General features: G+C 37.9%; 1 protein-coding gene across 3 annotated transcripts in view; it reads right to left on the bottom strand.

Moving 5' to 3' along the window:
- LOC108567961 (zinc finger protein basonuclin-2-like) overlaps positions 1-23,968 on the bottom strand; it is a 61,954-nt gene that overhangs the window by 35,807 nt on the left and 2,179 nt on the right. Inside the window, exons 1-4 of one of the 3 annotated variants that reach the window (XM_017928781.1) lie at positions 22,403-22,577; positions 21,501-21,631; positions 9,803-10,000; positions 23-125 (exon numbers count right to left, since the gene is read on the bottom strand). In XM_017928781.1, coding sequence (XP_017784270.1) covers positions 23-125; positions 9,803-10,000; positions 21,501-21,631; positions 22,403-22,454 — 484 coding nt within the window. In that variant the 5' untranslated portion in view covers positions 22,455-22,577. Of the gene's footprint in view, positions 1-22; positions 126-9,802; positions 10,001-20,774; positions 21,289-21,500; positions 21,632-22,402; positions 22,578-23,968 lie in introns of those variants that run through there. The other 2 variants (XM_017928782.1, XM_017928783.1) reach the window with 2 other exon arrangements.

The raw sequence follows: 23,968 nt of genomic DNA, 5'->3' as shown, positions 1-23,968 counted from the left end.
AAGGACAAAAGTATGGACTTACCGTGAGGCACCCAGCCGTGCTTGCAGGTCTCGCAGTATCTGAGGTGTCGTTTCCCTGGCATGAAGCACTCGCAGTTACAGCCCGGAACCGTGCATCGGATCGCCTGCGAAATGAAAGCAAAAAAGAATTGATATTAGGGGATGGTATGCGTCGTCAGACAATTAACCCTTGACGGAATTAATTCCCATTTCTTCGGGAAGGAGCAAAAAGTCCCCAATGGGACGCGCGCCACGCCGTTTCATGTCGGAGAAATTGGCGTCAACCTCAACGGCTCCCCCGAGAGCCTTAAAAAGACCAATTTGAATATTTTCAACATGGATTTTAAGAAGCGTGAATTTTTATCGCCCAGTAAATATTGAGCCCCAGACGCCAGGACCCTGGTCTCGGATCTCGGGTCCGCAGTCGAGGGCAAGCGAGAAACCCTCTTCGCCCTTTCCACAGAAGGGTTCTTCATTCCTTCCCTTCGCTTCGCGAGCCAATATAATACCCCGGCAATATTAAAATCAAGCTCGAAGAAAGAGTTTAAACAATGTCGGAGAATTAAAGCGAGACACAGTTTATGAGCGCCCAGGTCTTAATTAAAGCACGCTAAAAATGGGAGAGACTTTACTCCGCGCGTATTTCACTTTATTGCCAAAACAATTCCAGCTTCCTTAGCCCCCCTTCAAGATACTCAGCAACAAATTTCGGAATGCTTTCGAGGCGTTCTTGATATAGTCAGTGAATTCCGAAATTTACAATCCTTCTAAAAGGATCAAATATCAATAACTTCTTCCACATCCTACAACTTAAAATAACTTTCATTCTTAATTAATCTTATCAAGAAATTTTTAAAATCAAATATGTTATTAATTAACACAAAATTATCATTTTTTTTTAAATATCTTGTCTTAAGAGTAATATATTTAGTATAAGGAATGTATAGAAGATTTGACAATAGAATTAGGTATGTTTTGTTAAAGAATTTGGAAATGTTGGAATCACTGCTGCGAGAATGATTGAATATGAAATTGCCTGTGGTAAGCGGCAGCCAGTTATTATTGGAGATTATCCTCTGCATTCCGAATGGTGTCCGATAAATTCCCAGCGCTCCCGTATTTATTCAGATTCGGAAGGGTGTCCCGGTGATTGGACATTTGTGTAGTAACTCGCTTAGGCCGATAATCGGCTGCGTGTGGTTCCGATGTATGTAGAATGTATGCTCTCCTCTTCCCAATCTGGACCAGATGAATGTGTATATAAATGCCCCCATAACGTTCTCCAACTCTCTCTATACGTGTCTGTGTATATGTGTTTGTTTACCTGAACCTACACAACGAGCCGCATTAGTTCAGATTTAATACCCGCCCCCAAGTGTGTACACGAGGTCCAACATTTGATGGTAATTCCCATTGATAAATTGCGCGCAATCCGCATATCGATAGAGACCCATAAAACGCATCTTCAAATGAAAAGAAGTTAAAAAAAAGAACAAGAAAAAAGAAAATACAATGGACAAAAGAAATGAAATGAAATAAGAACGCAAAGCAATCCTTAATTGTTCGCGTTGGTATGTGTTTTGAAAGATGCCCGGGGAATGGATTTCGAGTAATCCTTTTAAATGATTTTACTTTTTACAAAGCCAAGTTGATCAGGCATGAAATTTCATGAGCAGCTCTCTGAGAGGGCGTAACATTACCAACCACAAATCAAAGATGCAGTGGCACTCTCATAACCTGTTCCTTACACCGGAGCAGGGTCGGATGCGACGCGATTTCGCGACCTCGGCAATTGGTCATCAGCTCGAGCTCGGATCTACCAGACACTCAGACATCAATAATGGTCTACCAAACGTCGACGATCCATCTACATGGTTTGCGCGATCCGCCCGACACCCGCCTCCGGATCCAGACGGGTCGGGTTTTACTAGATGGACGGACCCAGTACGGACCTGCTCTTCGTATGTCGAATATACTTTAGGACACCCATTCCATTTTAAAGTGTCATTGGATTATGGTTTACTACTATCTTCTGTATTTATGGCCTGTTATTCGAATTGCGGTTTAGAACAAAGGAGATGTAGGTATATTCTCTCGAACGTGCAAGCTTGTTAACGTATTCCCATATGCATAATATTTCATTTTAAATAACATTGTTTATATTTCATTACAGTTGACGCGCTTTATTTAGAGATATTCAGCCCAATAACAAATCGTCATAACAACAATAAAACTATTATCGAAACAAGGATTTCTCATTTGATTATATAAATTATAATACATATAGATATATAACTACGCATTCATACGTATATACACACACAGATTCGCATTCAGCTGAAATACTAATATAAATTATATATCTATATATATAGATATTTCCACATGTACAAATTACGCTATGTTATTATCAATAATTATAATATTACATGCACGTTAGGGGAAATTAAATTGCACATAAATTATGCTCTCGCTATATTTAAAGCAATCTGGATACGTTTCAAACCTAGTCCATTAAATCTACTAGTTGGAATAACAGAAAACTTACAGCAGCGTTTACCTTTTATTGTTTTTTTCATCTCATTCCTAACTTTTAAAATCTGTATCTCAATAATAATAATGTAATTTTATAAATGTAATACTTTTCCTAAGAAACAAAAAGTTTTAACATTTTTAAATTTGAGAGAAAAGTGGTTGATTTAAGAACGATTGGCTGGGAGGTTTTTTTTGGGGGTGTTGATTCCGGTTTGGGGTGATTCGCGAGTGATATTTTCTTTTTATTTCCCATCCGGCTGAGTGGATGCGGAAAGCGAAGTGTTTTCCCGGGAGGGAGCTGCCGGGCCTGGCCTGTCTTCGGCCCATTTATAAACATCTTTGCTTGTCGGCATGCAAATCAGACAGCTAGGCTGGATTTTGATTGATCTATCGCGAAGATTGATTATGGCGCGACCGCGTACAATGCCTAGGTACTCCTCTCTCCCATTGTGGACCCCTCGAAGTGTATATGTGCCGAAGCGTACCACTCAGATGGCCGACGCTTATCATCATCATCCCTCGCCGCGAAGACGTGAATGATGAAAAGGGGGAGGACCAATCATCCATTACCACCTGATCGTGATCAGGAGTTACGCGCACCTTCCCAAAAAAAAATAGGTATCTCATGTTGGTGGTTCTTCCTCTTTTTTTTTTCGGTGATGTGTTCTGTCAAAATGGCGTGCAATCGATATGCTGTCGCTATTGGATGATGAGCGAGGTGAGGGCGAGTGTTGACAGTTCAATACTGCATTAATCCATTAATACACATCAAGCCGTAACGATCCCGCAGATTAGGCTGCGGCCCACCTAACGCTCCACTCTAATAACATGCGAGTGGAATCACAACGAGCACTTCATAGATCGATACGTGTATTTTGTACCTGGCTTCGCCGTTACCGTTATCCTTGTATTACTTTTTGTTGTTGTTGTTGTTGTTGTAATTTGTTGGTCCGTTTTGTTCTGCTCCACTCGGGGTGGCTTTGCTCATTAATTGATGGCCCCGGTATCTTTCTCCAACTGCGACTCCTTCCTTCCTTCTCCATCTCGCTCGTCCTCCTCGTTAATAAATAGTATTACGGGTGAACATTCTTCACCGAGCAATAATCCCTGGGAGCAGCGAGCCGTGAACGAGCCTCTCGCGAAGATGCCCTCCGATGCGAGGGAACATTAGCTAACGCAACATGTCGATGCTAAGTATATGAGGCGATTAAGCCGATATACGAGCGCCGCGATGTCACTTGGGGTATAAAACCCCGGGAGGTTCCCCGCGGTGCAGCCTTTGATCAACGGCACCGGCTGACGCGCCGCCATAAACATCTCCGTAGACCGCGATCCATTTCATCCATTTTTAGCCCTATCGATTCACTCCGCCATTTCTTCGCGTTTTCCTTCAGTTTTCCTTTTTGGAACCTCGATAAGTGTATGTAATCAGTTAAGAGTCCGTCGATGTCGTGACGGCCTCCACTACTTCTAATCCAGTTTTTAGGCGCGTCCCCCCATTCGTTCTGATTAACCAGGTCCCAATACCCAAGAACATCAAAGGAAAAAAAAAGGAGAATTTTTGCTTCCGGTCCGTGCCGTGTCGAAACACCACTAATGTCCTGCGCTTTTACAAGGATCGCGATGTCAACCCCGTGATTCATAGACCGGCCCTAGGACGTTCGTTCATCGTGCATCGTATACGCGTATATACTTACACCAACTATATATATATATATACCGATACACAGATACAAGCATATACATATTGCGTGATTTCAGGCGCTATTTTATCACTTTGCCTTACTAATGAACACTTTTACGACCATACAAATTTCGCCGCGCATTGTGCCTAATGAAGAAAAATCCTGTGGCGTTTCCTTTCGTTCGAGTTCCTACCGATGTTGCTGCTGCTTCTGCTCATCTCCCTCTCCATCACCATCTCTCTCTCTCTTTTCATCTCTCTACTCGCAGTTTCCATCCTTGCTGCTCGTTTCAATTTGATTTGTTTTTTTTTTGGTTCGTTCTTCTTGTATATCATTTTATCTGTCGCCCTCTGAAATATTGAACCGCTGTTTATATTTAATAAACTGGCGGCGGTAATTTGCGCCAATCTTCCCTTCTCAAATTGCGCCGCAAAATCCCCAAGACATTTCGTTCCGTATCAAAGGAACGGGAAACGCGACTTTATAGTGGCAATATACCGCAGCCAGACGCGCGGCGCGCGTAATGGCGTGAAAATAACAAAAACAGCCCTAATAATTCATGTGTTGTCGTCGCTCCGCCAACATCCGCCACCCCATCCCCCATGTAAAGCTCGAACCGTATCCACGGAGGGATGCAATTAATTGACAAGTCACAGTTTAAATAAAGAATGCCGTCATTCTGCCCCCCTGTAACGGTTTCATAATTGATCAGTTTTGAACAATTTGGTTTGAATGCCCGCCCGGGGCAATCTAGAGGAAATGAAAATTGGATAAAATATAAATTGCAACAGGTCATTTTCTGCATATAAAGACGTTTTAATTACTTTCCAATGTTGGATGATTTTATTCAGCGTTTTTTTTTTATCGAACTTTTATTATTTTGATCCTGAATCGATGTATTTTTGTCAGTTAATAACACGCTTTTAAAATGAAATTAATAAATAAATATGTTCAAATCAGTGGCGTATTACCAAATTGAAATACACTCAGTCAAATATTTTAAATAAAGCAGTTTTACATTAAAATTATTTAAAAAAAATTAATTTAAGACAAAAAATAATACTAATGTTGGGATTCCAAAAAGAATTTTAACTGTATAAATTTAAAATCTTTATAATTGAACATATTTCGTTCTACAAACAATATTTCATAATTGATCAGTTTTGAACAATTTGGTTTGAATGCCCGCCCGGGGCAATCTAGAGGAAATGAAAATTGGATAAAATATAAATTGCAACAGGTCATTTTCTGCATATAAAGACGTTTTAATTACTTTCCAATGTTGGATAATTTTATTCAGCGTTTTTTTTTTATCGAACTTTTATTATTTTGATCCTGAATCGATGAATTTTTGTCAGTTAATAACACGCTTTTAAAATTAAATTAATAAATAAATATGTTCAAATCAGTGGCGTATCACCAAATTGAAATACACTCAGTCAAATATTTTAAATAAAGCAGTTTTACATTAAAATTATTAAAAAAAAATAATTTAAGACAAAAAATAATACTAATGTTGGGATTCCAAAAAGAATTTTAATAAACAATGTTTTTTTTTTAAATTGTTTTAATGTTGTCATGGAAATTTTTGTGGTTACTTTGTAAAATTGTTGAATTGTGTAGATTGATGTAGAAGAGCCAACATTGGTGATAATATAAATAAAATTGTGTTGTAAAAATAGTATAGAATTGATGAGCGTCAGAAAAGTGGGTAAATTTTAATGACGCCCGGCCGTACGTACGTACGTTCCATAATTGATCAGCAGCGGCAGCAGCAACAACAGCGAACAGCGTTTGAACAAAAGTTGCTGGGAATCGGCTGAAGTATTCATGTTTTTCCATGTAACGGGGTGCCGATGAGGAGGATGATAATAATAGGTGGTGGTGTGTGTGTTTAAAATCGCTATCAGGCATGTATCAAATGAAAATTTCAGCGAGATACCAGGGGGGCCACTTAACTGTGTGAAACAATGGCTTCGCTTCAGGTGTGTACAACGATAGCAATTGTAATTACGGACCGTGTCATTCGCGTGCGTCCATCATTTTATTTTCGTTCAGCAGCAATCGCGAGCTTTTATATTTTCGCTGCACGTCCTCCGCTTAACTCCTGGTTCTTTTTTTTATGTTATGCCTCCTACACCTATACCTAAATTCCCCCTATTCCTGTCTCTATACGTACACACACACACATCATCTACGTGCGGAACCCCGCGCACAGATATATATATATTTGTGTATGTATACAAAGGCACGCATACAGTCGCCCGACAGGCAAACAGCCTCAGCATCTCCCGATCTGTTTATTTAATTTAGCTTAATCGCCTCCACTGTTTGTAAACAGTTCGAAAGTGTTGTGAAAATAGACGTGTGCCGGGGTCACCTGAAATCTCAAAAACTACGAAGACACCGGAAGTGTTTACATGGCCGAAACGTAAATAAGGGCACCGTTGTTTACGCAGCGTTTAGCGCGTGTGCAAGCAACTCCCCCTTGATCTCTAAACTCCTTTCCAACCAAGCTAAGATTTATAACGAAAAAAAAAAGTAGACATAATCATCATCAAAACCCTTTGCTCTACACCAAAACAACCCCTACGCAATCGATCCGACACAATGCCACATTACGTAATTCGAATTAATATATTGATCAAAATCTGGCATGGTGCTGATATTTCGGCAAACAACGCACTCCCTTCTGGTAACTCGTCCGCCCGCCCTGCCGCTCGTCGTTGCCTGGGTTACTCTCCTAATTGGGAGATTTTCACCGTTGTTATTTGAGATATTCGGTAATGTCATATTTTGGTTACCTACCCTCGCCGTCTGAATAATTACATTTAAATTTAATACAACGCACAGACACGTCTGCTCTCCATTTTTTTTCAATGCTTATACAACTTTCACTGATCTGACAGTTATTTCCTTTGCTCATAGTTACTTAAATAATCGAATAATATTTGTGATTCGACCTCAAACTGAAATTTACGCATTTATAAAACCACTTTTTATTACTGTATTTGTTATTTACACAATTAATTATTATTGTTATAATCACATAATTGGATCAAACTAAACAAAACAGTTAATAATTATTAGTACAATTTAAAGTGGATTTATCACATCATTTATTATTATTTTAATTAGATGTTTGATAATTGCTAACAATTAAAATAACAAATGTTTATAAAATATATAAATTAATAATTTTAGTTTTTTTTTAATAAAATTAATATGTTCCAAACATTTACAATCTTTACTCTGCTTTGCGATAAAGATCTGCTGTTTCAGTTGCAAATCATATCGCTAAACACTAGACGAGGGATCGGATTTTTTTTTCTTAACAATTCTATTGGTTCTAACCCGAGCATCAACCTACAAATTCATTGGTGTCTCATCACTAATGTTTTTTGTTAGATATAATAAAGTAATAAAATTTTTCAATATGAAAGCGTTTCTGCAAACCATTGATATATCGCTTGAGTTATGAATTTGCTCATTACTTGCATAAGTGTCGCAAATAAGCGTGGAATCGACTGTATTTTGTTTAATATAAAAATTCCGATGGTGATGGTGCAGATTTTTTTAATTTTTTTTTCTCAACAAGGTTTTTACAAGGGAGAAATTAAATTAGACCAATTTGGATCACAATGGGTTCTTTGAAAAATCGATCTTTATTATTCTTAATTAAGTTCCATTGTTGCGGCGCGAGTTGCACACCCTTAGGAGGAGCATAGAAAGAAGTGTCCTTTGACTGCTTGCTAATAAATTGTACCACATCGTATCATGTATGACGAATCAACCCCCTCGAGAAGCAACTATTCATCGTCGATCGACACCAAATTCCTTTATTTATTTATTATTTACACTGATTACGGCATGCCTGAAGTTGTTGGATGAGATTACAAACAGTTCCTCGGCGGATGAAACGAATTTCATATGGATATGAGTGTATTGGAGAGGTGAGGATGAGAAGAACAAACTGCGGTAAGAATAAAAAGGAAGGAACGCGGTAATGCGGTTATAATAAACAGATGGCAGCAGCTTTCAAATGACAGTGTAATTATTGTAATCACGTCAATTGTCATGATTTATAGTAAAGAACGCACCAAAGTCACTCCGTCATCTCTGGAGAGAGAGAACAACTCCGATGCGGATTCCTTCCTCTCCGCTGCCGCTGCCGCCGCCGCCGCCGCCTCCCCGTTACATAATACAGTGTAAATTAGATGTCACAAAGTAAAATAAACAATGCGAGGACACAAAAAAGGAGTTATATCTTTAATAATAAGGAGGCGAGGCGAAAGGCGACGGCTATATAGTGGTTTTCTGCTGGCTCATGGGAAGGTCCAGAGGCGACGGAGATCTGTCCTAATCAAGAAGATGACTCGCCGAATTCTTTTTTCAAACGTTGTCATTGCCGCGTTTGACGCCTTTTCAAGGGCCTTCGGGCCGCCTGTCGTTCACACTGTCAAATTACTGAAATTAATAATATTGCCCTTGCCCCGAAAGGAAGAATGAAAAGGAAGAGGAGAGAGAGAGAAAGGGAGAAGAAAAGAAATGATCGCGTCTTCTACCTGAGCACAGAAGTCAAGCCCCCTCGCCTAATCGTAATGATGATAATAACAGCAGCGCGAACAGAGAAACTGGATGGCACTGGTGTGCCAGGACGAAGGATGAAGACATTACTTCGATTGGTCGCGTTTTAATTAGCCGCCTCCCCCGACGCAACGGATGACCGCCGCTTCGGTTCCATTCCCGGAAAAACCGGGCCCTGTTTATTTATAAATCGAGCGACGCCGTGGAAACATATTGAACATCAAGAATTCCATTACTTCAAGAGTTTTTGGCGGCGGCTCCGAGCCGGGAGTGACGTGCGTGTGGTGCTTCACGGTGTTCACGGCGACAACCGGCAATTTCCTTTCTGGAAAATGCCAAGTACCTTGTGCCTTATATGTCACCTGTGAAACACGCGACCCGTCACACGCTTTTGATCCACTACAAAATAAATTGCCTATTACATATACAACTTCACTTTTTACCCACTTCCTCCTACTACTCTACTCCTTCACCTTCTCCTATTCTCTCCACTCTCCTTCGACTTTTATTTCTCTTTTTTTTTAAGACGGGCCGCAAAACCAATCCACTTCATCTATTTCGAAACAAATTCCAACTAAACCATTATAATTTTAAGACGCTCCTTATACACTACTCCGCCAAAGAAGAACAATTTTCACATTGCTTTTAAAGTGTAGTAAACAGAATAATAATAAAAAAAAACAAGACGTAAAATTTTACTTCTTCAAGTAAATTCACTGTATTATTAATAATTAGAATTATCTATATTTCATTTCTGTTTAACACATTAGTCATTCCAAGATTACCAGCAGTTCTATGAAAGAAAATAAAGAACGTTGTAATCTAAATGGTTTATTTCTATAATATATCTTGTGGGATTACGTATATTGCTATATATTTGTGTAAATAACGTGATGTTTATGATGTAATAATACTGGGCGACAGCAGAAATTGCTTTTGAAAAAAATCCATTTGTCTAAATTTCTCTAAAAGCGCATTAAAATTGATGAACTTACCGTGCATATGGTCGGTGGTTGGAAGACTCTTTCGCGCGTATGAGGTCCGGGACTAGGAGGTTTGGTTACGGTGGAGGTAGTTGGTATTAAGATGTTGGAGGGTGGTCGTGAGCAGGCGGCCTGCTCCAAGCTGTTGGCCATCGTCGTCGTGAGCGGCGAAGACTCGGGTCTGAAGAACCAGGACGCCACCGAAGCCCACTAAAACCAAAAACAAGAAAACTTAAAAACATAAATCAAATCAATTAAATAAAACCAAATAAATATATATATATATATTTTTGACACATGCAAAAATTCTGTGCTTGTTTACGCTTGAATCGCATTTTATGGCGGCTCTAAATTTAAACCGGCCTCTCCACCTTAATGGAAGACATCGACACGTGATAAAAAATAGCCCCGAAAAATAATAAAAACCGCTCTCTCTCTCTCTCTGTGACATATTTAATGGCTTCGTGTATCACGTGCGGATGGGTGTTGTAAGCAGAACCGCGGTTCTAGTTTCGTTTTAGTTATTTATAAAAATATTGAATGCCGTTCCGCCCCCCTATTCATGATGCTGCTCATGCTACTACACCTTTATTACCAGCGGTCTGTAAAGAGAAGAATATTATCCGACTCGTCCGTCAACCCTTGCCGCAAGGACGTGTTCATTAAGGACAAAAAGAGGGGTTAAAGCGGATAAATATTTGGTATCCATCCTGGAGCATGAAAAAAATCGCCGCAGGCCAATCTCGTTTCCTCCTCTCTACATACATGTATGTATATATATATATACATGTTTTTACTACTATTTTATTTTACTTTCCTGACGGGACTTCCCCTCTTCACGTTTCTGGAGGATCCTTCTGCCGTGTGTGTATATGGAGCATGTAAAATTCAAACCGCGAAATCCAATCTACTTGAGAGCAGCTATTTGTTTTTAAAGCGTCGCTAGTTCCAAAGGGCGCCCCGTCAAGCCGTAGATCACGTGTACACGTGTATAAATCCGCATTCAAATTGTCCCGATGACCATTAAGGAATTGGCTCCATCCACTCCGTCTTCATTCCTCCATCCATCCACCCACCCAGAAAAACCCTTCCACCCGAAAATTGTTTCCGAGCCCTTTCCCCGTCCGAAAATATTTTCGTATAATTTAACATTCTAATTTCCACCCTCACCCATCCCATGACCGGAGGCTGCGCACCGTCCATTCGTAAACACCATACAAGGCGAAATCATATTATAAATATAAATAGACACATCCTGGAAATACACGCTTCTCTCTCAATTTTATCCTCTCTCTTATTTTATTATATGTATATTTTTTTTACTCCTCCCTCTCTCTTTTCCTGGTAAAGGTAAAAGGAAAAAAGACTCTACCCTTCGCATCCAGGCGTGGAATAAATTAGGAAATTATTCATCGTCCTGCGCTACGAGACGCAGCCGTGTAAATACGTTCCGCCCCCGAAATCAATTTCTAATTGCGCTATTAATTATTTGTGAAGCCTTGATTGGAGGTGGGGCTGGATGTCACAGAATTGTCATTTTATCATTAACGCGTTATCGCTGGATCTCGCCGTGGCACGTAGAAAGGGCCCCGCCTTGGAATATTGTTAAAAGTCCGCTCTTTATTAATGCACCTTTTATCGATACGCATCTCGCCGTAGAATCCATTAGACAAACGGCCGTTCCGTTAATGCTCGACGGAATTGTCCAAAATTGATGCGTCGATTGGATAGGAGGATGGATGGATGGATAGATGGAAGGACGAATGGATTGATGTATGCAAGGACGAAGGATTGCTGTGGTTGCCTAAGTCTGGGTAATTCGGTGGCGCCGTTGCTTTAAACGCTTTCACACTTTGTCGCTTATTTATTCAAACACTTAACGGCCCTTTCCCGTTTCCCTTCTGGAAAACATCTTTTAGCACCGAAAACCGTAATTCATCTGCGCCATCCAATTAACATGATCCAACAAATTCCTTATCCAATGCTACAGTGAAAATATATTCTTATTTACATGTATTGTTAAGGTAAATAAACGAGTTTCTCAATTTTTTTATTAATCAATTAAGTTTTCTTAATTGAATTTCTTAATTAAATAGAATATTTACCAATTTCGATAAAAAACACAAATTTTGTTTATTAAATATTAAAATTTAGTGAAAGAACATTAAATTTCAAATGAACTTAGAAAAAAGTAAAAATTATGACAAATCAAGCATTTTTTTTAATCAAATTTAATAAAGAATAAAATTTAACTAAATGAGTTTCTCAATATTAATTATTAATAAATATTAGAAAAGAATACAAATTGTCAATGATAATTCTTTCTCAATAAATTAAGAAAATCTTTTATTTTATTAATTAAATAGAATATTTACCAATTTCGAGAAAAATTACAAAGTTAATCAAATTGAATCAAATTTACTAATTATTTTTTATAAGTTTAAACTAAAGTTAATAATATTTTATGTAAAATAAAGAACAAAAATACAAATTTTATATAATATTGATTCAATTGTAATCAATTACATATGTTATATTTCGATATTGATTGCATTATATAAGAAATGCTAATGCGAAATCATTAACTGGATTTTTTTCCTCCTTCTTCTTGCCTTTGTGGTCATAACAACCATAATTAGTTTCTCACTGTTTCTCTCATATGCATAATTGCTTTTAATTTAATCGTCACAGTAACTAGACACGTTGATAAACAGTTCCTAACGACTGTTTAGGATATTCTGACTCCGCTTCGCCTGTTTTTTTACTACCTCAATCTCATAAGAATCTACACCAGAACGAAAGAAAAAAAATAAATAAATTAAGAAGTTGAAAAATTTACATCTCTTTGCGTGTACAATAAATTTAGTTTACTTTAACTAACAAAATGTAAAGTAAAAAAAAAATATTATATTAAGTTAAAAAAAAATGTAATAATCGAAAAAAGTTAAATTTAAAATTAAGGATTTAAGTATTAAACGATTTACATGTGTGTTTATAGTAATTAAAAATTATATAAGTTAAAAAAATGTACTAATTCATAAAGTTAAATATGAAATTAAGGATTTAAACGATTAAATAAAAATCAAAATTTACATGCGTTTATATCAGAACGAAAAATAAGTTTAAAAATGTACATCTCTTTGCGTCTATCTACAATGAATTTAGTTTACTTTAACAAAATAAAAATTGAAAAGATTGAAAAAAAGTTAAATATGAAATTAAGGATTTAAGTATGAAATAATTAAATAGAAATGAAGATTTACAATTGTTTGTGGTAATTAAAAATTATATAATTTGTTTACTTACATTAAATTAAGTGAATTGTGAATATAAACTGGAAAATGAGTGTGTACAAAGTCGGATATGAATCTAAGCGTTTTGCTTGCTACAAATCGTGTTAATTGTAAGGAACTGAATGTATGAACAATTGTGTTCAGTAAAGTGATTGTAATGTTGTCTTTAAATGTGTTGTCTTTGGAATAATGAATACCACCTGATTGAATTGCTAGGCGTGAATCACATTTTTTTCGTATATCACCAATGATTAATGTGATATAGATGCCTTTTGTTTTCTTTCCTTGTATATTCGAAAACACGTTGACGTTTAGTTCGTGATTATCGCTCAACATGCACCAGCTATTTGTCATTCGTCTCGCAAACAAATTGCGCAAACTATGAGTGATTAATAATATAGAGTGTTGATTATTGAAGCCAAAAATAAAATTGAAAAGAAAAAAATAATTAAAAATAGGAAAATCGAAAAATCGATTTGAGATAAAGTGTGTTAATGCAATAAATCAGCGGACGATAAGGCTGGACGCATATTTCTATCGTCTCGATGTCTGTCTTTTTATTTCCCCGCTATCCGTTTATTTTATTATTTTTTTTTAATTTTTTATCGAAACGAAACGAAATAATAACGAAGCACATCATCGATGGCCTCGGTAATGATACAACAACAAAACATCAGTAACAAACCGAAGAAGAGAAAAAAAGACGCGACGCCGAAAACTCGAGCGAACAATGGCGACCCTGAGCCGTTATATAATATAAAATGTATTCCCCGACAATCATAAGTTTGCGAGCGTAATAATAGGCCGGTATGTTAAGGACCTTAACGCAAGGGGGTAGGTATACATCATTACGGAGTCCCTCGATGCGAAAGGGTTAATATAGACAGTGGGTTGGGAAAACTCCGCCATATTTGATCAATAATTGAGTTAAACAACTGGCAAACGATGTGCCCTCTCTCTATCTCTCCACTTCTCTCTCTCTCTCTCTCATACACTCATTTTCAATATATATATATACATCAACTCACTCGCACATATTCCATCCACGTTTTGCCAAATTAAATCACCCCCGAAAAATATTTTTAATACTATTTTAAACAACGAAAATATAATATAATAAAGCCACTCGACGAGGGACGAAACGAAACAAAAAAAATACACACACACGCATATACCCACCCCATGTGAAATATCGCTACCCTCCGCCCTTCGGCAAGCAACCCTTTTTTTTTATTTTCGGATATCGCATTGGCATATGTGAGAGTACTTGAAAAAAAAATAATTTGTTGTATGTACGTTCTATAAGGGAGTCCGCCCACTTCTGAGATCGAAGGGTTGCCGTAATATGGCGGACGGCCATAATTATCAAACGAAAATATATAAACGCGCAGATGATCAGGGGAGGAAAGAGTAAAAATTAGCCCTTAGGGTTCCGAAATTAAAATCAATTCTTGTGAGGCAATAACAACAGAACTTCTTCAATGCTGTCGAAGTTTTGTCTTCGACCGCTTGAAAATCCCTTCAACTGAACTTTTCCCTCAGCAAAGAAGATACACTCTTGATCGTGCTTGTTTGAGCGAATTACAGGGCGAAAGCGAAGCGTTCAAATATTTATTTTTGTTATGTATGATAATTAAACTTGTTTAAGTGTTTGATCACAATTTTCTTAACTCACAATTAATAGTGTGGTAACATGAATTAATCTTACTTATAAAAAAACATAATTAGAAGATTGATTATGGAATTAGAAGATAATATAAACTTTTAGTTTTATAACTGAATAGTAACTTACTAATAGTAATATGACCAAGTTACTATTGATGATTTTTAAGAAGAACATATAGAGAAAATGATTATGATAGAAAAACTTGATGATCAGGATGAAAGAATGATCAATATTTGAAAAAGTGCAGATAGTACTAAAAGTTAAAAGTTTTAAAGAAGAAATTGAAGATGATGATGATGATGATATGCGTCACGTGAGTGTTGATGCGGGGTTGAACGTAGAATCGAGGCGCGCCAAAAACGAACGCACTAATGGTCCTTCCAGCCAGTGAACGCATTTAATTAATAATATGCCCATTATTCAATGGGTTATGAGATTTGGGAGAATATTAACGTGCATTTAGATTACACCAAATTGGCTAAATTACAGCTAATGCAAAGTTACTAAAAGGGAATTAATTCGTCCGCGCCAAATGGGCCTTTTTACTCCTTATTTTCGTACAGCGTCGCTCCATAATTTCCATTTGATTTTCCAGTTTAGTTATTTACATTTGATTGCCCGTCCACCGAGAGAGGTGGATATCGAACGCGATGCCATTAATGAATTCTTGCGAATTAATGAGATTCAAATTTACAATGGAATTAATTGCGTTCCGTATTTTTGAGCAGTAATTGCAACGAAAACATTTTCTCTTTTTTAATGGATATTCATTAGCTTAAGAAACTCTTCTCTATTATTTATATATTTTTTTATTCGCTGTTCGTTCGCAATTTATTTATGGGTGCACAATTTGTTGCTGCTTTTTTTTTGAATGCAAGCAGGAAGCGTTCAGGATTTCTTTTCGTTTCGCGCATTTCTCGTATGTCCTTGGCATATAGACAGACGACAGGCTTCGATCGATCTGGGATTGATTGTTCTGCTGTCCAGCGGCGGGACATTTGAATACAATGTCGTCGCAGTTGTTTGCTTTTCTTGCTTCCATCATAAACGAGAACCTCTTGCGTGCGCGGCTTTGATTATTATGGATGCATCCGAATGAATGGTTGGTACAGAAGGTGTCCCATTGTTTGTTATGGAGTGCTACCTAAAATATGTAATATCGTCGAGTTTATTTTGGGCTTAATAAAGTGGTCGTGGGCGACGCCGTGAGATGAATGCAGGATTTACATACGATCCTCTTGTTGTTTCGGGGGCCCAACGTTCCCAACGTGGCGGCCACCTACATTCGTGTTGCAAAGGATAAATTCACTCGGGGAGAGAGGAGAGAAGAAGAGAAGAAATGAAAACAAAACAGAAACGATGGACCGGAGGATGGCCGGATAAATAAACAAAAAACGAACACCCAACCCCAATTCCGGGGCCGCATTCTTTTCTGTTTCTTCGCGCCGCTTCATTCTTCTCTTTCTCTCCATTCCTTTCCTTTCCTTGATCATCAGCCCGTAATTGTTCTTACGCATTCAACAACAAAACAACGTTTAGAAAGCTCCACAAATTGCGTTGCGCAATGCGACGATTGCTTAATATTCTAACGTTTGCTTCTATTTTCGATTACCTCCAAAGATTCACGTAGTCTGGATCAAGCAAATCAAGTTGACTAGATCCGCCTACCTCTACACAACACATTCCAATTTAAAATTTTCAAATAAAAAATATTCAAATTCAATTTTTTTTAATTAATTTTCAAAAACAAAATGAAATTTTTCTAAATTTCGCATTTATTATATAAAATTTAGTAATATTTGTATATTTCAATTATTATTCACAAGCAATTTTATATAATTATCATCTATATATAAAATAATTGTGAATGTTGCACTTTATAATCATTCATGATTTACTCTTCCATTACGAATCTTAACTCAAATGTAAATGTTTTTAATAGAAATTATGTATAGAAAAACAATCTAATTTGTAATCTTAATATTCACAATCAGCGTAAATCAAATTAATTTGTATACTAAAACTATACAATTTTTTTTTAAATTATTATTAAACTTAGTAAATAGAATTGACAAGCAATTTTATATAACTATCATCTATTTAAATGAGTAAAAAATATAATAATTCTAAATGTTCCATTGTGTAACGAATTTCAACTTAAATGTAATAAAAATAATAATTATTATTTTTCAATAAATTCTTTCGATAATGAAATTGCGGAATAATTTCCTGCCAGTTGTTGGTTAGAAGCGATGTGAAAACAAGGTGTACATACAAAAAAAAAGACTACATTTAACTCAGTTTGAATTAATAGCGTTTTTTTTACATTGTTGTTGTTGTTGCCCGGTTTAATTAAATCAGGATTGTGTAAGGAAAAGCAAAAAAATGGCCGCAATTAATAGTGAAGGAAGANNNAAAAATATAATTCAATTAATTCTAAATAACTTTAATTAATTATTTTATAAATACATATGTAAAGTAAAGTGAAAACAAAAATATAACTCAATCAATTAAAAATAACTTATTTTTTAAGTGAAATAATAATCTGAAATCTTATGTAACGTTGGGAATTGTGTATATTACTAAAAAAAAAGTATCTTTAAATCAAGCTGCGTCTTATACAATGAAGTATATTTGTTATCCCTTTGCAATAACACAGATGACCGTGTACAGAGTGTGTGTGTATATCGTAATACCTCATTTTTTCTCGCTCCGCATGAATCACAGCGATAAAAGCTTTATCAGAAACGTCAAATAGCCGCCGGGTTACAGTTTTTACGTTATTTCGCTTCGTGCAGTTTTCGGTTACTTCACACGATTTCGTCGACGTTTTGTTTCTGTTGCTATTTAATCCTCCATTACAGCACACATCCACACAACCATCTGCATCTCTTATCGTCGCGACCTTGCGACACATGTGACATAGGCGACGTTATCGCGAGGCAGTGCGGTGCACTTTGCAAAATCGCCACGGATTTTTCTGGCCTTCTTTATCACAGAAAAAGTCCGTCGATCGAATAATAATAATTAACTGATACAGTCGACGGAGCAAAACAATTTGCATAATAAATCCAACACATACACATTCATATTATATACATATATGTACAAATACATAAAGAACTCTAGACTCGTGCGAAATGGCTTTTGTCCGTTCTTATTGTTAGTCACCTTCGGCGATGATTCCATTTGGAGAGGGAGCATGTGATATAATGATGATGTTCGTGCATGTGAGTGCATCTATGCACCTATATACCTATCAACGTGTGTGTGCTGATATTGTAATTTGCCGGGGCTTAATTAACTACAGTCGAATAGTGCATAATCAGCGCAATTTGCGGCCATTCTATAAATATTGAAATCCGTGTTTCGGGGTCCCCGGACAGCTGGCACCGCTTTTTGTTCTTCTTGCTTTAATTTCTTCGCTCTCAATTTTTTTTCCGTCCCTCTCTAAACGATTTAGCATAATTCCAAAAAACCTTCTTCAGAGCTCAGGTATATATCGCTGTGCATCTTTACTAATCATTAATAAAGAAAAATGTGCTTCTAATAATTTCTCAAACTTTACTACAAATCATTCAAGATCACGTTTTGAAAATGCGAAAGCAATAAAGAATCGATCCGAAACTAATGTTTGCAATTTGCGGTAACATAAATATATATATATAAAACGAATCACTGAAATTACAGTATTCAAAATGAATACTAATAACAGGATTATGTTAGTTTTTGAAGCATTAAATATTATTTAATTTTATAATAATTATATTAATTAATTCAGAGATTAGATTTAATATACGTTATATTTAATAATTAATTTCAATCATTAAAAATTACAATTATTTATATTAATTCAATTAAAATAATACTTAAATTTTCATGTATTAAATTAACGTATTTTATAGCCGTATTATGCACATTAACTTAATAAAATATTGTCCACTTCGACAAAATTATATGATATATATAAAATTATGTTAATAAAATTATCATTTATTTAATATACGAATAATTAATTGTGAGTTAAGATTTATCATCAATTTTCAAATACAAAATCAAATTAGTTTTGATTTACGTTAATGCAATTATTTAACTTATGTAACATAAATTATCGTTAATTGTGGTATGTTGAATATACGGAAAAAAGAGTAAATCTTGAGTATTTATTTAATTTATTTTGACATTAAGAGTTTCAATAATTGTAGTTGAACTGAACTGAAAAGCTGCTCAGATGATTACTATAAACCTTGACTTTTGCGAAAGTTTTGCTCTACCTTTTTCTATGCATATTACTGTGATATATTGATATGAAATAAAAATAAAATATATTATGCGGTAATTGCATTAAATGTATTTTTTTTATATTATTATTGAAAATTAATGTATTGTGAATGTTTGTTAGTTGATAGATATTATTGATTTGTTATATGGAAAATTGCAATTCCAAGTAAATGTTTTTCTTTTTTTAGTTGATGAATAATGATTAATTTAGTGAACTGTTAGAAATGCATTAAAATTGTAGATGATTTCAATTACAGTACGAAGCATGCATTCAACGGTGGCTATGGTAGTATATTAATATCAGTATCTTGGAGCTTCCAATAAATTATTACAGAACTGTACTCATGATTATATACAATATGGTCTGAGCGATATTGCGCACCTGGCGATGGCCGACGTTGTCTATTGGAGGAAGGGCGCAAAAAAGAAAAAGAAAGGAGAGAAAAACAAGAGGTGAACGAAATGAAACGAAAAATCCAGACACGTGCAAAATGGAACAACTTACGTGTCCTTCTCTATCGATGAACGTTAGTTAGTTAGTTACAAAAATTATGTTAAATTGTCTATAACTGTGTAATGAGTCTGTCAGGCAGATCGTTATGCGTAATGGTCGCAACATACGACAGTCGTGAGTTAAGAAACCGCAAAGTGGTCGCATTCGCATTGTCTGTGGTCGCACCGACACATGTCCGATGGCCAATTAGCATAGAATGGTTCCGTGACAAGATAGAGTTTTCGGTGGTGAGCGAACGACATACGGCGTGATATGTTGACAAGCGAACGATTCCAATTTGTTTCCGTACCTTCCTTCTCACGTGAGGACTTATTCTTTTCGTTTTCCCTTCAACATGATTTTTTTTTTTCATTTTGTGCATGTCCTTCTGGTCTCGTTCCGCTCTTTGTCTGCTGGAGGGGCAATCCCTTCCGATTGACATGCGATAGATGGATTGCGTGCAACAGCTATCCTCGAAGACATCGGGAATAGCGTGAACGATAACATTATTTCCCTCCCCCCGACGTGGGTATGGGTATGGTTATAGGTAGGTGGGTAGGTACGTAATCATCACAAATCACCGGGCGCGAAAATGGAGCGACTCCTCGGCGACGAGGTCCGAGCGGATCGGGTCGGATCCGTGCGGACAATGGGAACAAAAGGCCTCGGATCGATATAAATAAATAAGCGGCGGAGAGATTTAGCGATGCGCGATAATCACCAATTTCAATGGTAATAAATTAGCATTAAACGTACCTAAATAGAGCTTGATTAAATAGGGTCCGGGCGATAAATCATCGATATAAGTTATACGGTTAATGGTATGCAGGTGAGCGAGGAGAGAAGCGCCGCGGGTCGCAGAACCATACACCGGACAAAAGCCATTACCACCCCAACTTCTGCGGACGACACGCGGCAATTACGCAAAACGGTCATGATGTTATCGGGGAATTCTGGGCATGTCGCTCATCTGGGACGTTCGGTTTTTAATTAGGAGCTTCGCGCGCGCGAAAAAATCTTGATACGCTATTGCGGCTTCGGTTAGTCATGGCTCCCATCCCGATAATGGGAACAATTTGGTGCGTGATAAATGGGTGGAAACGTATTTGGGGAGTTATTATCGTCGCGTTAAGTGGCTGCCAAACGGTTGTCAACTCTCTCCGCCGCCGTTTCGCTACGGATTTTAATCACGCTCTCCCATACACTGGGTCTCTTCTCTTTTCTTCTTCGCTATAATAGGGAGGCACTTACGTTGAGGGGTGGCCGGAGAGGGTGCGTGGCGGCCAGCATCGCCGACGGCGGCAACAGTTGCCGATCTATCTCCGGCATCAGCGAGCTATAAGGCCTCGGAGGACCTCCCCGTGTTGAACTACCACTCGTGTTAGGCATCAGAAGCATTGAAGATCGACGTGTATTCAGAACATTCGTAAACCACAAACAAACTGCCTCATCGTCACCACTTCAAACGAACAACTGATCCCGGATGCACCACTTCCAACCAGAAGACGAAGTACATAAATAATGATGATACTACTATAAACAGTAGTTGTCGCAATAAAAATAAAAACAAAACGAAAATTTTAAACAAATGCCTGTCGTGAGGTCAACTGCGGATCACGCGCACAACTTAATATCGGTAGAGCAGTCTGGGGTGGTCGGGGGTGTCGACGTTGATCACATCTGATGTGCCAGCGTTTTCATGCCCGGTAAAACACATGCTCTGTATTCAAATGATTGATTCGTGCACGGTTCGAACGCGCGTTGTTGCACCCGCCGCAGCGGTAACTTGCAGTACTAAAACCAATTGCTGCCCCCTTCCCACCGGATCCTTCCTTCCTTCGCGGTTCGGACGCGGCCGAGCGCGCGCGGCAAAAAACGAAATTTCCTTCTTACGTAATTAATTTCATCCTCATTACCCGATCATCCGCCAATGCAACAGAATCATCGATAGCGACAGCAACACAAGCGACAACTTACCACTTCCATGAGGCCCGAGGTGGTAGCGTACTGCGGCGGCAAACTGGCGGCGTCCTTCTGCTGGGGATGATGGTGGTGGTGATGATGGTGATGGTGGCCGGGCACCGCCGGGCTGCGGCTGCCGCCTTCGCCTAAGACGCCGAACAAGAAGACGCCTCGATTAATTCATGCGACTTAAGTAACAATAAGACAATGCCTCCTATATTTAGAGCGGCTTTTGTTGCGTCTCCGTTCGCTATCGCGCATCTATTTCTGCTCGCAACTCTCAGATGACATATAGCGACTGCCATTATTCTTTTGTTTTCTTCTTCTTTTTTTTTTCTTTATTACTACAATTATTATTATTATTGTTATAATTATTATTTCCTTTTCTGGAGTTGAACTGAAGAAGCGATAGGCTCCGTCTATAAATATTACGATGCAAGGAAAAGTGGAGCGAGCGGTCGCGATCTCCAAAGTTGCTCGCGACAATGGTTGGAGGAGAGGAGAACGCGCACCGCTTTATCACCACCGTCGTTCATGATTGATTTATAAGAGTAAACAAGTGATAATGTTTTGGGTCAGCTGGAAAATGGTTCTTTAAATGGTACTCGGCAGGGTCGTAGGTTACCCGTCTATCTTGTGCATGCTGCACATAGCAATTAGTTTCCAAGTACTCAATATCCCTTGTAATGTCAATAATAATTGTCAATAATAATTTTATTTTTCAAGAATATAATCTTATATATAGAGAACTGAAGAAGCATTTGTTTTTATTAATAATTTAAATTATCAATATGTATTTATTTATTATAATTATTGATAATCTTAATAGTGATTAATAGGATTTTTAGTATATTTTTTTAGAAGTTATTAACAATATGTGAATGGAGCTCTACTGGTGGTCGTGCATTCGGACTCACCGTTCTTCATAAAGTTCGCCGCCGAAAAGAACTGCATCTCGTTCTCAGACATTCGGCGGAGCACATGTAAACATAGTCGCTGATGATGCGAGTTTGTTGGTCGTCGTCCGTGTGCGATTCACCGTATTGCGTCCGCACCGTCCAGACCGGAGTCCGTTGGACACTGAGGGGTCAAGGGTCGTGTGGACGCCGGGCGTGTCACAGCGTCGCGACGGCCTATGGTCCCCCTCGGACGCACGCATGCGCAACCATGGGGACAAGTGACAGTCGCTCCTGCAGTGACAATTCCTACCGGCCCCGCCTCTGCGCGATCTAAATGCGCTGCCTCCACAACATCGTCTCAACCCCCCTCGATCCAACCAAAATATCTCTGCTCTTCCTCTATTCTCAAATAATATATATTATATAACTGAATCTAGGTGTCTTTTAGCAAGCAAATTCCCGAACGTTGCTGCGTTATTCGGTAATAACTAATAGAGCAAGTAGTAAGTATTCTTATATAATTCGTGTTCTTGTAGATAGTTTGCTGATCTTGCAGATCTCGCGAGATGCGGGAGCGGCGGAAATGCGCGATCCGCGAATGCCGCTCCTCACGCGGTCCACGAGGACGACATATCCTCCCGGCCCGTCCCCTCCAGGTAGCGGCGGTCCGGAGGCGTAGAGGCAGGTGACACACATCGACACGCCTCGCGCCTGCGCACCGCCCCCGGTGACATCCCCACTTTTCGCGGTGACAACACGACAAGCCGAATCCACCTGTCCCATTGGTCTCCATACCATCCAATGTCCTCAGCACCGACTGCCCCCGGAATGCCGTGGCACGGAGCGGCGGGAGGCGCATGAGCCGCATCGCTATACTAATTAGCTCCATGACTTATTCAGATACCGGCGGATATTTTCGGCGGACTCGTTCACAGGATCCGCACGTGAATAATGTGCCTCCAACGAAGGCGGCGGCGGTGGAGGCGGCAGCGGCACCGACGGAAGCGGCGGCGTTTCGCGCAAACTGACGAAACGGAGCGCATCTATCCACGCGGCGACGGCACCACCTAAGTGATCGAACTCTGACCTTTTTTCAGCAGTAGCGAAACTATGGCTTCGAAATCATAATGCACAAACACTCAAACTTTAGTCTTAAGATACTTGACAAGTACTTAGCAATTTGTGCAATAGAAATAGTAGTTAAAGCAACAATTTCATAAATAAATAAGTTACTTTTAAAATGGTTTATTTAAAATTCTGGTAAAACAATCATTTTTTGTTTTTATTCACATATTTTTCAGTATACATTTTTGATGAAATGTCTATGAAATATTTACAATTTTTAATGTTATATTTTCAAAAAATGTGAATTTGTTTCATCGGTTATTAAAAAATGTGTTACACTTTTACAATTCCATAAATAAATTAGTTACTTGTATATTATTTACATTTGCACTCATTTTACTATAATTTCCATATATTTGTAGTTTATTTAAAAAAAAATAGAAAATGAACATATTTTTTTTTAGAACAATCACAAAGACTATGAATTACGTATTTAAAGTTGCATCAAATGCGACATGT

The sequence above is a fragment of the Nicrophorus vespilloides genome, unplaced genomic scaffold (assembly GCF_001412225.1).
Source record: "Nicrophorus vespilloides isolate i.1.1-1 unplaced genomic scaffold, Nicve_v1.0, whole genome shotgun sequence".
Classification (NCBI taxonomy): Eukaryota; Metazoa; Arthropoda; class Insecta; order Coleoptera; family Silphidae; genus Nicrophorus; species Nicrophorus vespilloides.
This window is presented reverse-complemented; position numbering and strand designations above follow the sequence as displayed.